At 49.0% G+C, this 13,301-nt stretch overlaps 1 protein-coding gene across 1 annotated transcript; it reads right to left on the bottom strand.

Moving 5' to 3' along the window:
* Positions 1-415: 415 nt before the first annotated feature.
* On the bottom strand, positions 416-11,673 carry LOC138754849 (proteasome subunit beta type-9-like). Its single transcript, XM_069919748.1, has 6 exons — positions 11,393-11,673; positions 4,432-4,499; positions 3,270-3,401; positions 2,014-2,140; positions 1,410-1,551; positions 416-657 (listed from the first exon to the last, which is right to left on the bottom strand). Exons 1-6 carry the CDS (start codon positions 11,438-11,440, stop codon positions 530-532), a joined length of 645 nt encoding a protein of 214 aa, XP_069775849.1. The 5' UTR covers positions 11,441-11,673; the 3' UTR covers positions 416-529.
* Positions 11,674-13,301: the final 1,628 nt, after the last annotated feature.

The following is a 13,301-nucleotide window of genomic DNA, read 5'->3' as shown; positions in this document are numbered from 1 at the left end:
TTGAGGTGATGGGCATCAGGTTGACAGGGGTCACTGTTCCAGAGTCAGGGTGATGGGATCGGGCTGACGAGGTATGGGGTGACAGGGGTCAGTGTTCTGGAGTCGGGGTGATGGGGGTTGCGCTAACGGGCTGTGTGAAGCAGTCTGGACATGTCCTGGCTCTGCTGAGTGATTGATCCATTAGCAAAAATCCACCAGAGGTCACATCCTTTTGCTGCGGTGCCTGGTGGTGATAATCACCAGGACCCAGTGGTGATGGTCACCAGGACTTGGAGGTAATGGTCACCAGGACCCGGCAGTGAAGGTCACCAGGGCTTGGAGTTGATGATCACTGGGACATGGAGTTGATGGTTGGATTGAACAATGGATGAAATGTTTATGGCTGGTCCCCACAAACCCTTAGTGACACATCATGGACACGGACATGGATGAGAGTTTATTTCCACTGTGGCTGGCCCATTACATATTTCTGACACATATGGAGGTTTATGCCCACTCTGGGCTCTGTCTGTGGATATGGACACAGACTTCACTCGTCGTGGAAGTGTGGCAGTTCACTGGGCAGGAACACCTTGTGTTGAGTACCGGTCTTGGTAATGGTGGCCAGGAATACCACACCGCCACTGGAACCATCCCGGTTCACGGCCAGGGTGATGGCTGCAACATATCAGCAGGTAATGAGTCTGCAGGTTCCAGCAAACACCCAGACATCCCCCCATTCCCCCCGAAATTCACACACCCCGGCGAATCTCAACCCCGGACACCATTCACCCCCACCACACAGCCCAGAAACCAGCCTCCCCGGACACCAACCACCCCAGGACACCATATCCCCAATCCCTCACCCACCTCATTCCCTCTCCCACACTCACCCCTCTCACCCCCTCCCCACTTTCGCCCTCCTCTCCCAACCCCTCACCCCCTAACCCACTCCACATCTCCACCCATTCTCAAACCCCTCACCCTCACCCATTCCTACCCCCTCACCCCCCATCCATCCCTTCACCCATCCCTTCAGCCAACTCCACCCCCCACACCCTCCCCCTCTCCTACCCCACCCACCCACCCACCCCCTCTTCTACCCCATCCCCTAATACCCCAACCTCCACCCTCTAATACCCCACCCACCCCCTCACCCACTCCTACCCAACCCACCCCTTCACTGACTCCTACCTCACAACCCACTCCCAAATCACCACACCCCTCACCCTCTCCTATCCCACCCACACCCCTCACCCCCTCTTACCCCACCCACCCACCTCCTATGCGACCCACCCCCTCCTACCCCACCCCACCCCCCTACCCCACCCACTCCTACCCTACCCAACCCCAGTCCCCTCCTACCGCACCCCATCCCTCAACTCCTCTACCACACCCAAATCCCAACCCCTTCCAACACCCCCCCTCACCATCAGTGACAAAGCGCACACACTGGTCCTGCCCCATCCCGGGACGAAACGCAGCGTCCACGTGGCCATAGATGTACGTGCTGCCGGATCCCCCCACAGCAAAGGGCTGGCGCAGAATCATCCCCCCCAACGTCGTGTACACCTGGGGCACAGGAAGTGGGTCAGTTACACACAGGGGGTATCCCCCACCCCACCCACAGCATCTCCGGACTACGTTTAAGCAAGTGTGCCCTGTGCCCGTCTGCATTTAAGCGGTTGTGCCCAGTGCTGGACTGAGCTTAAGCAGGTGTTCCCTGTGCCAGACTGCATTTAAGCAAGTGTGCCCAGTGCCAGGCTGCGTTTAAGTGGTTGTGCTGAGTGCCAAACTGTGTTTAAGCGGTTGTGCCCAGTGCCGGACTGCGTTTTAGTGGTTGTGCCCAGTGCCGGACTGGGTTTAAGTGGTTGTGCCCAGTGCCGGACTGGGTTTAAGCAGTTGTGCCCAGTGCTGGACTGCATTTAAGTGGTTGCGCCCAGTGCCAGACTGCGTTTAGGTGGTATTTGCACTATGAGTCTGCATTTACCCCAGTATACTCAGTGAGGGTCTGTGTGCAAACAGACGGATTACCTGCCCTCGATTCCTGTGGTCCCATCCAGCCACAATCATGTGGGCCAACAGCTCCTCATGCTGGTAGCAGATGTGTTGCACCAAGGAAGCAGCCGCAGTGACCAGTGGCTCCTCACCCAGCTCCACACTGGGGACAAGAGGGGGTGATCAGTGTGTACCGGCCCTTTGCCCATCACTACCATGCTAACCCACCCCCGAGTCATGACCTCCACTCACCCGGACTGTCACTCAGTCCATTACCCCTCACCCCAAACTTCACCTAATATCCTTACCGTTACTACTCACTCCGTCCTTCACCCTGACCCTCACCCTACCACCCCTCACCCTGACCTTTCACCCTTACCCTCACCTCGACCTTCACTCCTCACCCTCTCCCCACCCTCACCCTGCCCCTCACCTCTCATCAGCACCCCGACCCTCACTACCCCTCACCTCGACCTTCACCCCTCACCCTCTCCCCACCCTCACCCTCAACCTGACCCTCACCCCCACCCCAAATTCCACCCCTCATCATCTCTCACCCTGACCCTCACCCCCACCTTCACCCCTCACCCTGACCCTCACCCTGCCCCTCACTTCACCCTGACCCTCACCACCCCTCACCCTCTTCTCAACCCTCACCCCACCCCAACATTTACCCCTCATCCTGACCCTCACCCCAACCTTCACCATCACTGTGACCCTGACCCCTTACCCCAACCCTCACCCCTCACCCCAAATTTCACCCCTCATCATAACTCTCACCCTGACCCTCACCCCCACCTTCATCCCTCACTCTGACCCTCACCCTGCCCCTCACTTCAACCTTCACCCTGACCCTCACCACCCCTCACCTTCTTTTCAACCCTCACCCCACCCCAACATTTACCCCTCATTCTGACCCTCACCCCAACCTTCACCATCACTGTGACCCTGACCCCCACCCCAAATTTCACCCCTCATCATAACTCTCACCCTGACCCTCACCCCAACCTTCACCCCTCACCCCGACCTTCACCTCTCACCCTGACCCTCACCTCCACACCTCACCCACTCACACCAACCTTCACGCAGACCCCAACCCTCACCTCTCACCCCAACCCTCATGCCAATGCTGACCCTTCACCCTGACCCCACACCCCAATCCTGACCCCCACATTCCCCCCCATCCCAGGGACACCCATTCCGTCCATATGCGGCTGACTGAGGATATGTGGATTGCCGCCTGGAGACTGGTTGAAGGGGTGGGGTGGGGTGGACAGAATTGCTCTAGGTACCTGTGCAGCTCCAGCTGGTAGTTGACAATGTCAGCGATAGCCTGGGCATCAGCCGCTGATCCTGACAGAGCACAGTAGATCCGCTGGTGGAGTGGTGAGAGCTTGTTCATCACACGGTTCACCACCGACACCCTGTGGGGGCCAAGGCACACACCACTTACCCCTCTCTCTGAGCGCTGTCCCCCTCGCACAGACCACCTCACTCCATCCCCTCATGCCATCCCCCTCACCCAGACCCCCTCACTCCATCCTCTCATGCCATTCCCCTCACCCAGACCCCCTCACTCTGTCCCCTCACATCGTCCCCCTCACACAGACCCCTTTACCTGAGCCCCGTCCCCTTCATCCATCCCCCTCACCCACACCCACTCACTCCGTCCCCCTCATGCCATCCCCCTCACGCCAGCCCCTTCACCCCTCACTGAGCCCCAACCCATCCACCCTGTCCCCCTCACCTAGATGCCCTCACTCCATCCCCCTCGCCATAACCCCCTCACGCTGTCTTCACCCCGTCCCACTCACCCACACACCCTCACACCGTCCCCTTCACCCAGACCCCCTCAAGCCATCTTCCTTGCTCTATTCCCCTCGCCCCTTACTGAGCCCCCTCCCCTTCACCCCATCCCCCGCACCTCCCTCTGAGCCCCAACCCATCCTCCCTGTCCCCCTCACCTAGATGCCCTCACTCCATCCCCCTTGCCATGACCCCCCCTCGTGCTGTCCCCTTCACCCCATCCCACTCTCCCAGACACCCGCTCTCCATCCCCTTCACCCCTCCGAGCCCCATCCCCCCATCGCCTCATGCCTCACTATGAGTCCCAACTCATTCAACCCATCCCCCACTCTGTCCCCTCGCACCATCCCCCTCGCCCCCCACTCTGAGCCCTATCCATCCTCCTAGCGCCAACCCTTCACCCAGAGCCCCCTTCCCTTCATTCCATCCCCCTTGCCCTGACACCCTCTGATCCGCATCCCCTTCATCCCGACCCCCTCACCCAGACCCTTTACCCCATCCCCCTTGCCCCATCCCTTTCACCCCTCACTCTCTGAGCACCATCCCCCTCGTCCCTCCCCTCCCCGTCCCCTCTCACCCAGACAGAGTTATGGGGACAAACCCCCTCGGGCAGGGTGACAGAACCCAATCCCTAGCAGGGTGACCTACCCCGCAGAGACACGAGAGTCCGAGCCGATCACAACTCCTCCATCGAACTCCACAGCCATGATGGTGGTCTGTAGGGGAGAGGGTCATGCTGGTTACCTTTCATTCTTCATCATTTCCCTCCTTCCCCCTTCTTTTTCTTCTCCTTTGTTTCCCCTTCTCCTCCCTCTCCTTCATCCCCTCCTCCATTGCCCTCATCTTTCTCCCTCGATCCCCCTCCTCACTCGTCTCCTTCTCCCGCATCCATCTCTTCCTCCTCCTGCATTCTCCTCCTCCTTCCCCTTGACCATCCCCTCCTCATCACCCCCCTCCTCATTCCCCCTCACCTCCTTCATTCCCCCATCCCTCCCTCCCCCCTTGTCCCCCTCCATTCCCCCTCCTTCCCCCTCATCTCTCCTCCTCCTTCCACCATTGTCCCTCCTCCTCCCCTCCTCATCTCTCCTCCTCCTCCTTCATTCCCCTCCTCCCATTTTGATTTGATCTCTGCGTTATCAGGACAGAGAATTGATTTTAAGACTTGCTGTACAGAATGCAAGAAGTAATCAAGGTCCTTTACTTGTCAAGAATAATATTTTTATTTGCTGCTTGAGTCAAGCTGTAGTTAAATGTCATAAAGAATTTAATTCAACAAAGGTTGTTCTGTGAAAGAATGGATATGTTTGCATTTCTTTATTCTGCTGCGCTTAAAGTTTTTTATGGAGATTATCAAAGTTTTTTACTGATGCTGCTGAAGCTTTTACATTTGCTAATTCTTTACCTGATAATAAGCAGGGGCAAGGTCAAGAAAGGTTCCCGCAACAGGTTCTTTTGGTTCCAAAAGGGAAGAATGAGAAGCGAGAGTTGGAAACTCAACAGTTGATTGATATTGGAATTGATGATGATCAGGTTAAACCTCTCAGAAGAAGCTTATCAAAAAGCATTTTTTATTGTTCTGTTTGGAGGAGGTGGTTCGACTACCAATCTTTCCAAAGTCATTGGCCACTTTGTGGCATTTGTCACTCCCGTAGAAATGGTGGGGGTGGGGGAAGGGGGTAATACTTTTATAGTATTCTTTTTTTAGGGGATTTTTTCTCTATGTTTCTTCATTTATTTGAGGAGGTCTATGAATTTGTGTGTATTAGCACCATGGGGAGGTGCTCCGCCATTTATGATTTATGGTGGGAAGTTTATACTGATGCTTTATGGCTAATTTAAATTTTGATACTTTTAATGTTAACGGGCTTAATAATCCGATTAAGAGAAAGAAGGTATATTTTAAAAGTTGAAGGTTGATGTGGCTTTTTTTTTAAACAAGAAACACATTTGATTGAAAAGGAACATCAGAAATTAATAAGAAGTTATCTTTTAAATTGGATTCAGTTTTTTAAGCAGCTGGTAGGCTTTTGATTGTTAATTGTAAAATTTTCTCTGAGTCCTGGACTTTAATGAATGTTTATGCTCCTAATATAGATGATGAGCAATTTATGGTGGATTCGTTTCTTAATTTAAGTCAAGTGGATGATAAAATTATGATAGGGGGTGATTTTAATTGTTTAGATCCATTGTTAGATAACTCTCCAAAATCGATAATTAGAACTAAGATGGCAAAACAATTAATGGTATTAATGAAGGATATGAATTTGGTAGATTTATGGAGGAAATTGAATCTTAAAGAGAAAGATTTTTCATTTTATTCCTCTCTATATGATTCCTATTTTAGATTTATTTTTTAGTATCAGCACAATTACAAGGGTGAGTTTTTAAAGCTGAATATAAGAGGAGGATTTTGTCTGATCATTCTTTGCTGTTAATTACTTGTACTGGTTCTGAGATAGTGGAGAATTTTATTGTTGGAGATTTAATTCTATGTTGTTGAGAAATCCTGAATTTATTAAATTCATGAGGAACCAAATACAGTTGTCTTTGAAAACAAAGGTCGATTCAGTTGATAATAAATTTGTTTTATGGGATGCTTTGAAAGTTTATTTGCGGGAACAAATTATTAGTTACACTGTTAAAATTAAGAAACAACATATGGTCGTGACTAGTAAATTAGAGGAGATATAGATTTTGGAAAAGGATTTGTAGCGAGACTCTATGCAAGTTCAGAAAGCTCATTACAAACTTATGTTTGAGAAATTATTGCAGAGAACTAAACAGCGATATTATGAGTTTGGTGAGAGAGTTCATAAAGTTTTAGCGTGGCAGTTAAAGACAGAGCAAAGCTTCCAGAACAATAAATGCTATCAGACTTGATTCAATTATTATATATAAACCTCAAGAAGTTAATGATAAGTTTTGTACATTTTATGAGAAATTGTATACTTCTGAAGTACTCGGAAGATGAAGCGAAAATTAAAGTTTTTTTTGTCTGATTTAGTCTTACCTTCTTTGAAGGATGTGGACATTAAGGACTTAGATGCTTCTTTTACTGTTAAAGAAGTCATGGAAGCATTTCGGTCTGTGCCTAGTGGGAAGTCACCAGGGGATTATGGTTTTACGTCTGAATTTTATAAAGAACTTCAGGATTTATTAATCCCTTTATTGATGGATGTATTGAAACAGGCGACAGAGATTTGTTCTTTTCCAGATTCTTTATCTAATGCAATTATTACAGTTATTCTTAAGAAAGATAGAGACCCACTAAAAGCAGGATCTCATAGACCTATTTCTTTATTGAATGTAGATGGTGGAATGATTTCACAGGCACCTCAAGGCAGTCTTGATGGCCCAGCTCAAGGGTCCCAACTGGGTGGATGAACTGCCTTGAGCCCTTCTGGGAATTCATACTGCACCGAAGGAGGACTTTGATGCCTCGGCGGCAGACATCGTCTACAGCACCAGAAGACCCCATGGCAACCCTCGAGAACACAGCAAAAACTGGGGACACTGGTCCCGTGGCAACCTGCACCACATGGCCAGCCCAAACAACGTCCCCAAGGACGTCATACATATTTATGAGAAGGGGGCGCACATCAGCCATTTCTACAACGACCCTACAGGGTCATCAGAAACAACAGTTCCACCTTCATCCTCGATATTGGAGGTAAGGAGATTTTTACCGTCGACTGCCTGAAACCAGTGGATCTAGACTACGACCAGCCAGTCTCCACTCCTCCCCACAACGCAAGGGCAGACCACCCAAGGCAACCGACAATGGCCCAATTGCCAGTTCTTGGGGGGGGGGGGGGCGGGGTTGTGTAGTGGCCAGCGCATGGAGATGCTGACCAGCCCACAAAATAGCCAATGATTGTGGGGACCTAGTGGTGACCCCAGCTGTTGTCTCAGGTGACCTCCTACATGGCGGGAAGATGGGGAACTCTGGTGGGAACGCCAGCCAATCCCAGGCTAGCGCTCCAATAACGTGGGGCCCTGATGTCAGTGCTAGGGGCCCATACAAGTGTGACAGTCAGAGGAATAAACCAGTCTCGTTCTCCAAGGCTTTGGTGATCGTGTCATTCTTATCCACACTCACATAGAGTGAATGCTACGAGATCCTTTAAAATCCATCTTCATAGAGACCTATATCCTTGTTACATGCAAATTATAATAGTAGCAAAAATATTAGCAAATAAACTGGCAAAATATTTATCAAAGTGGATTTGTTTAAAAGAGAAAGTCAGTGCAGAAAAGAGGAGGTCTGAATGTAGCAGTGGCTTTAGGTGTGGAAAAGTTGTTCGATAGATTAGAATGGAACATTTTATTTAATATACTTGAAAAGTTTAGACTGGGACAAACATTTATTAACTGGATTAAAGCCCTGATAATGGACCAAAGGCTAAGGTGGATCAGTCTCTTACTTTTTTCAGTTAACTAGATCCAGTAGACAAGGGTTCCCACTGTCGCCAGTCTTATTTATTTGAGCAATAGAACCTTTGGCAGAATTGATTAAGTCTGATTTTGATATTAAAGGTTTTAGAGTGGGTAGAGAGGAACATATGACTAATTTAAAATATATTTAAATTGAAGTTAAGAAAATTAATGAAGATTTTTTAAAATGGATGAAATTACCTATAACTTTATTGAGAAGAGTTAATTGTATAAAAATGAATATTTTTCCTTGGTTACAATATATTTTTGAAGATATAAGAAAGTTTCTTTGGAAGGGAAAGATGGCAAAAAATTAACCTGGAAATTTGAAATGGGAGGTTTATAACTTCCAAATTTTAAAAATTATTATAAAGTTGCACAAATGAGATTTCTCTCTTCCCTCTTTGAAGAGGGAGATAAACCAGCATGGATGAAGATAGAGATGGATAAAATAGGGGAGACGATGCCTGAAGATTTAATATACAAATGGATGTAGTTAATAATTGGAGACAGGGATACTCCACTGTTGAAACATTTGATTAATACATGGAACAAGCTAAATGTTGAAATGGGAATGAGGAAATGAGACACGTAAAATGCCCTTGACTCAAAATAGACATTCTCTTCGCAATGAATAACCTACTTTTAATCCTTGGTCTAGCAAAGGAATTAGGAGAATAGTGGACTGTTTTGAAGGGAGAAGTTTAATGTTATTTGACAAAGTGAAAAATAAATATGGGATACAAAATACTGCAATATTTTGTTACCAAATAAAGCCTTATTTATGGGATAAATTGGGCCTGACAATGTTATTGTCTGAATGGAGTGAAATAGAAAGTTTGATTTGTAATAAATATATTAAGAAGTTTATTTCAGCTATGTATACACTACTGCAAAAGGGAACACGAGAACACTGAACCCACATATCTAGACAAAGGTGAGAGATTGTTTTAAATTTTGGTATTGGGGAGAAAAATTGGTTGGAATGGTGGGATGACAGTATGACAAGCACAATAAATGTTCAATGTAATTTTTTTACCTCAATTAGATCTTACTCCACAGAAATTAAACAGGCTGAGACTAGATTGATCAAATCAATCTTTCAGGTGCAATAAAGAGAGGGGTATGTTTTCACCCTCACACTTGGGTCATGTTCAAAATTGAGGGTAGAATTAGGAACATTTTTAGAACAGGTTACTAATGTTAAATTTCCTCAAGATCCAATGCTTTTCTTATTGGGTAATGTACCTGGGACGAGGCCAAAACTGAAACTTAATAGGTTTCAAAAGGAAGTTGTGAAAATTGCAAGAGCAGTTGCAAGAAAATGTAGAGCAGTGACAGGCAAATCGGGTTGGTATTTGGGATTGGACTGAAATAACTCTCAAGAAAATTACATACAACTTAAGAAATAAACATGATATTTTCTGAAAAGTTTGGTGTCCATATTTACATAATGTAGGTATTACATTATGAAAATTATCTCTGAAACCTGAAGAACCAGATCAACTCCTGGGAATTAGTCAATGTTTAATATGGTAAAGGCAACATTTGATCGGATGTGTAAAAACTTTAGTAACCACCCTCCTATCTTTTTCTTGGATCTTTTTCCCTTTTTACAATTCTTTTTCCTTTTTATTTTGTGTTTGTTTTTGGGGACTATTATTATTTGGGGGGTGGGGGGAGGAGGGTTGGGGGTATATTCTATGCATTACTGATATGAGATGCAAGAGGGATATTTTCAGTATCTTGATGTATGAAAGTTTAAAATATTCAAAAAACCCTGTCCACCTGTGACACCACCTTCAAGGTAAACGCATCTGTATCTCCAGATCTCTCTGCCCCCTCAGTGCCCGACCAATTACCGTGTATGTCCGACCTTGGTTTGTCCTTCCAAAATGCATTGCCTCACACTTGTCTGCATTAAAGTCCATCTGCCATTTTTTGGCCCATTCACCCAGATACCTCTGCAGCTTTGAAACCCTTCTTCGCAATCCACAACTCTCCTATCTTTGTGTCATCAGCAAACTTGCTGATCCAATTTACCACATTATCATCCAGATCATTGATATAGATGACAAACAACAATGGTCTCAGCACCAATCCCTGAGGCACACCACTAAACACAGGCCTCCAGTCTGAGAGGCCACCGTCCACTACTACTTCCTTCTCCCCCTTTCCCCTCCTCTTTCCACCTTGTCCCCTCCTTCCCCTGCTCTATCTCCCTCTCCTTTCCCTCCTTCTGCTCACCCCCTTCTCCCCTCTTTCCTTCCACATCATCCTATTGACGTCTCTTCCTCCTCCTCCATTTTCCTACCCACACAATACTCATCCCCTCCCTGCACACACCCTCCCTCCCCTCTAAACCAACCCTCCCGTCCCCCTCCTCACACTCCCTTCCCTCCCTGTGCACACCCTCCCATCCCCCTCCTCACTTTCCCTCCCCTCCTCTCTTCACACTCCCTCCCCCTCCTCACCCTCTCAGCCCATCCCTGTTCCCTCCAATATCTCCCTTCTTCTCACAGGAGGGATCAATATGTCACAAAGAAAGAACCTGTGGTTTCACAAATCTGTGGAAGGGGGCGTTGGATTCCAGGTCGCTTCCAGGACCGGGTGGGGCAGGGGTCCCTGAGAGGGAGGTGTGGGGATGGAGTTTTGGGGGTGACCCAGGAAGGGATTTGGCTCACAGGTAGGGGGTTGTGGGAATCCAGGGGAGGGTAGTTACTGCGTCCTGTGGAGAAAGTGGGGTCTCAGGGAGAAATTAGAGGGTCCCAGGGAGGAAGTTGGAATATTGCAAAGTGGAGACCCCCACACCCTTTCCTGTTAATGACGGCTTCACAGCTCTCCCGTGACCCTGCTCCCCAGTGATACCGGTCCCGCTCCCCACTGTCCCCACCCGCTCCCACCACGCTCCCCGGTCCGTCCGCTCCCTCCACGCCCCCCCCCCCGCTCCCCTGGGTACCGCAACCCCTTCCCGCTCCCTCTCCATGGTCCGCTCCCCGGTCCCTCGTTCCCTCTCCCTGTAGTTCTGCCCCCCCCCCCCCACTGCCCCCGTTCCCCTGGATCCAGTCCCCCGCTGCCTCTGGTCCCGCTCTCCGGTCCCGCCCCCGCTCCTGGGTGTCCCGCCTTCCGCTGCTCCCTCCCCTCGTTGCGGCTCTAGGCTCGGGCTCCCACTCACCCCGGTGCTGACCCGGTCCGTGGCCGGGAGCTGTGCCCCCGCCTGCATCGCCTCGGGTCGGCTAGAATGAAACAGAAAGTAGATGGTGGGGTGGGGCGGGACCGGTACCTCTTCCACCCCTCACTCCCGTCCGGCTGGAGGCAGCGGGGTGGGTGGGGGAGGGGGGGAACCGGTCCGGCCGGGCTGGAGCGGGGAATGGAGGCATGGGTCTCCACACCGGTCCCCAAACCGGAGGGAACGGACGCGACCCCAGTCCCCCAAACAGCAGCTGCTGCTTCCACCAATCAGCAGGCACCCCGAATCGGTCACCTGTTGCCGGGCAGAAATGGTGCCTGGATGTTCCCGCAGAACCAGTGTAGGAGTTCACTCGCCACCCGAACGAACACAAATCAACCCCACATTCACTCAGAGCATAGATTCAAATGAATGTAACTAGAGTTGCGAAAAATTATCCTCGCTGCCCGGGGGAAGAAGCTGTTTCTCAACCTGCTGGTGTAATACCCCTGGATCTCTTCCTCGAAGGGAGCAGCTGTGACTGGAGTGGAAGGGGGTCCTCAATGATCTCGTTCATGGGTGAAGGAGGGAGATTCCAGTGATCCTTTCTGCCACTGAGAGATAGATAAGTAGTCCTTTGGACGTCATCAGCTGATTAAGGGCAGTCAGTGTGGCTTTGTGCACTGCAGGTAACAAATCTTGTAGCATTTTGAGGAAGTTATCAGGAAGGTTGATATGGATGTTGTTTATATGGACTTTAGCCAGGCCTTTGGGAAGGTTCAGAAGGTTAGGACACGAGGTATATATATATAGAGAGGTTCAAACTGGATTCAAAATTGGCATGGTGGAAGAAATCAGAGAGTGGTGGATGGTTGCCCCTTCCACAGACTGGAGGTCTGTGTCGAGTTGTGTTGGGACCATTATTGTTTGCTATCTATATAAATGATGGTCGTGAATTGGATCGTCAAGTTTGCTTGATGACATGAAAATAGAAGATGTCATGGACTGTAAGGAAGATTTTCAAAGCTTGCTGAGGGATCTGGACCAGCTGGAAAATTGAACCATGGAATTTAATGCAGATAAGTGTGAGGTATTGCACTTTGGAAGAGTGAATCAGATGTACACCATGAATGGTAGGGCCATTGAGGAGTGCGGAGGAACAGAGAGATCTGGGAATTCAGATACATTGTTCCCTGAAGGTAGCGTCGCTGGTGGACAGGTTTGTAAAGACAGCTTTTGGCATCTTAGCCTTTATAAATCAAAGCATTGAGTAAAGGAGTTGGGATGTTATTCTGAAGTTATTCAAGTCATTGGGTGTGTTTCTACTGAGCGGTGAAAATCGCGGTGATGCGAGGTGATGCGCGGTGATGCACGGTGATCCTTGGTAACACCTCGAATTTTGCCACAGTGGAAAAACATCTGGTAGTGGCCGATGTGCGATGATGAGAGGGACGACTTAGAGTGGAAACACAGCAAGTGACGAATTCGCGGTGTACCAGAAACCAGCAGGAGCAACAAAGCTGTGACTGCTAGCAAAGAACTTATCACTTCTGGGTAAAGTTTAAGGACTTGATATTACAGACATTACCACAGTGATATCTTAAAAATCAGCAGACTTACAGGTGGGAAAAGTGTGTTCACTTCACCACGTTGAAAAAGACTGGAATTCCTCAGGACTTGGGCATCATGAGCTCGTCCTGCCCATCCAACACAAACGTCTATAAATCTGCTAATTATGTAGACCAATTAAATCATAAGGCAGTGCGTGCGACCTTAAAATGCGTGACTTCCTGGTCACCTCGCATCGCCCTGCATCACCTCGCATTGCCCTGCATCACTGCGTATTTATCGCTCAGTAGAAACAGTTCGGGTAGTCGTAAAATATGAGGCGATGCGGGAGACAAAAAATTGCGGT

The sequence above is a fragment of the Narcine bancroftii genome, chromosome 2 (assembly GCF_036971445.1).
Source record: "Narcine bancroftii isolate sNarBan1 chromosome 2, sNarBan1.hap1, whole genome shotgun sequence".
Taxonomy (NCBI): Eukaryota; Metazoa; Chordata; class Chondrichthyes; order Torpediniformes; family Narcinidae; genus Narcine; species Narcine bancroftii.
This window is presented reverse-complemented; position numbering and strand designations above follow the sequence as displayed.

What these genes read in the sequence shown, in the direction of transcription:
- LOC138754849 (XM_069919748.1), bottom strand. Translation starts at nt 11,440, where the DNA reads ATGCAGGCGGGGGCACAGCTCCCGGCCACGGACCGGGTCAGCACCGGG. An exon ending in ACCACAGGAATCGAGGGCAG is followed by an intron (nt 1,552 to 2,013) that starts GTAATCCGTCTG and finishes CCTGTGCCCCAG; the next exon opens with GTGTACACGACGTTGGGGGG. An exon ending in TGTGCGCTTTGTCACTGATG is followed by an intron (nt 658 to 1,409) that starts GTGAGGGGGGGT and finishes GATATGTTGCAG; the next exon opens with CCATCACCCTGGCCGTGAAC.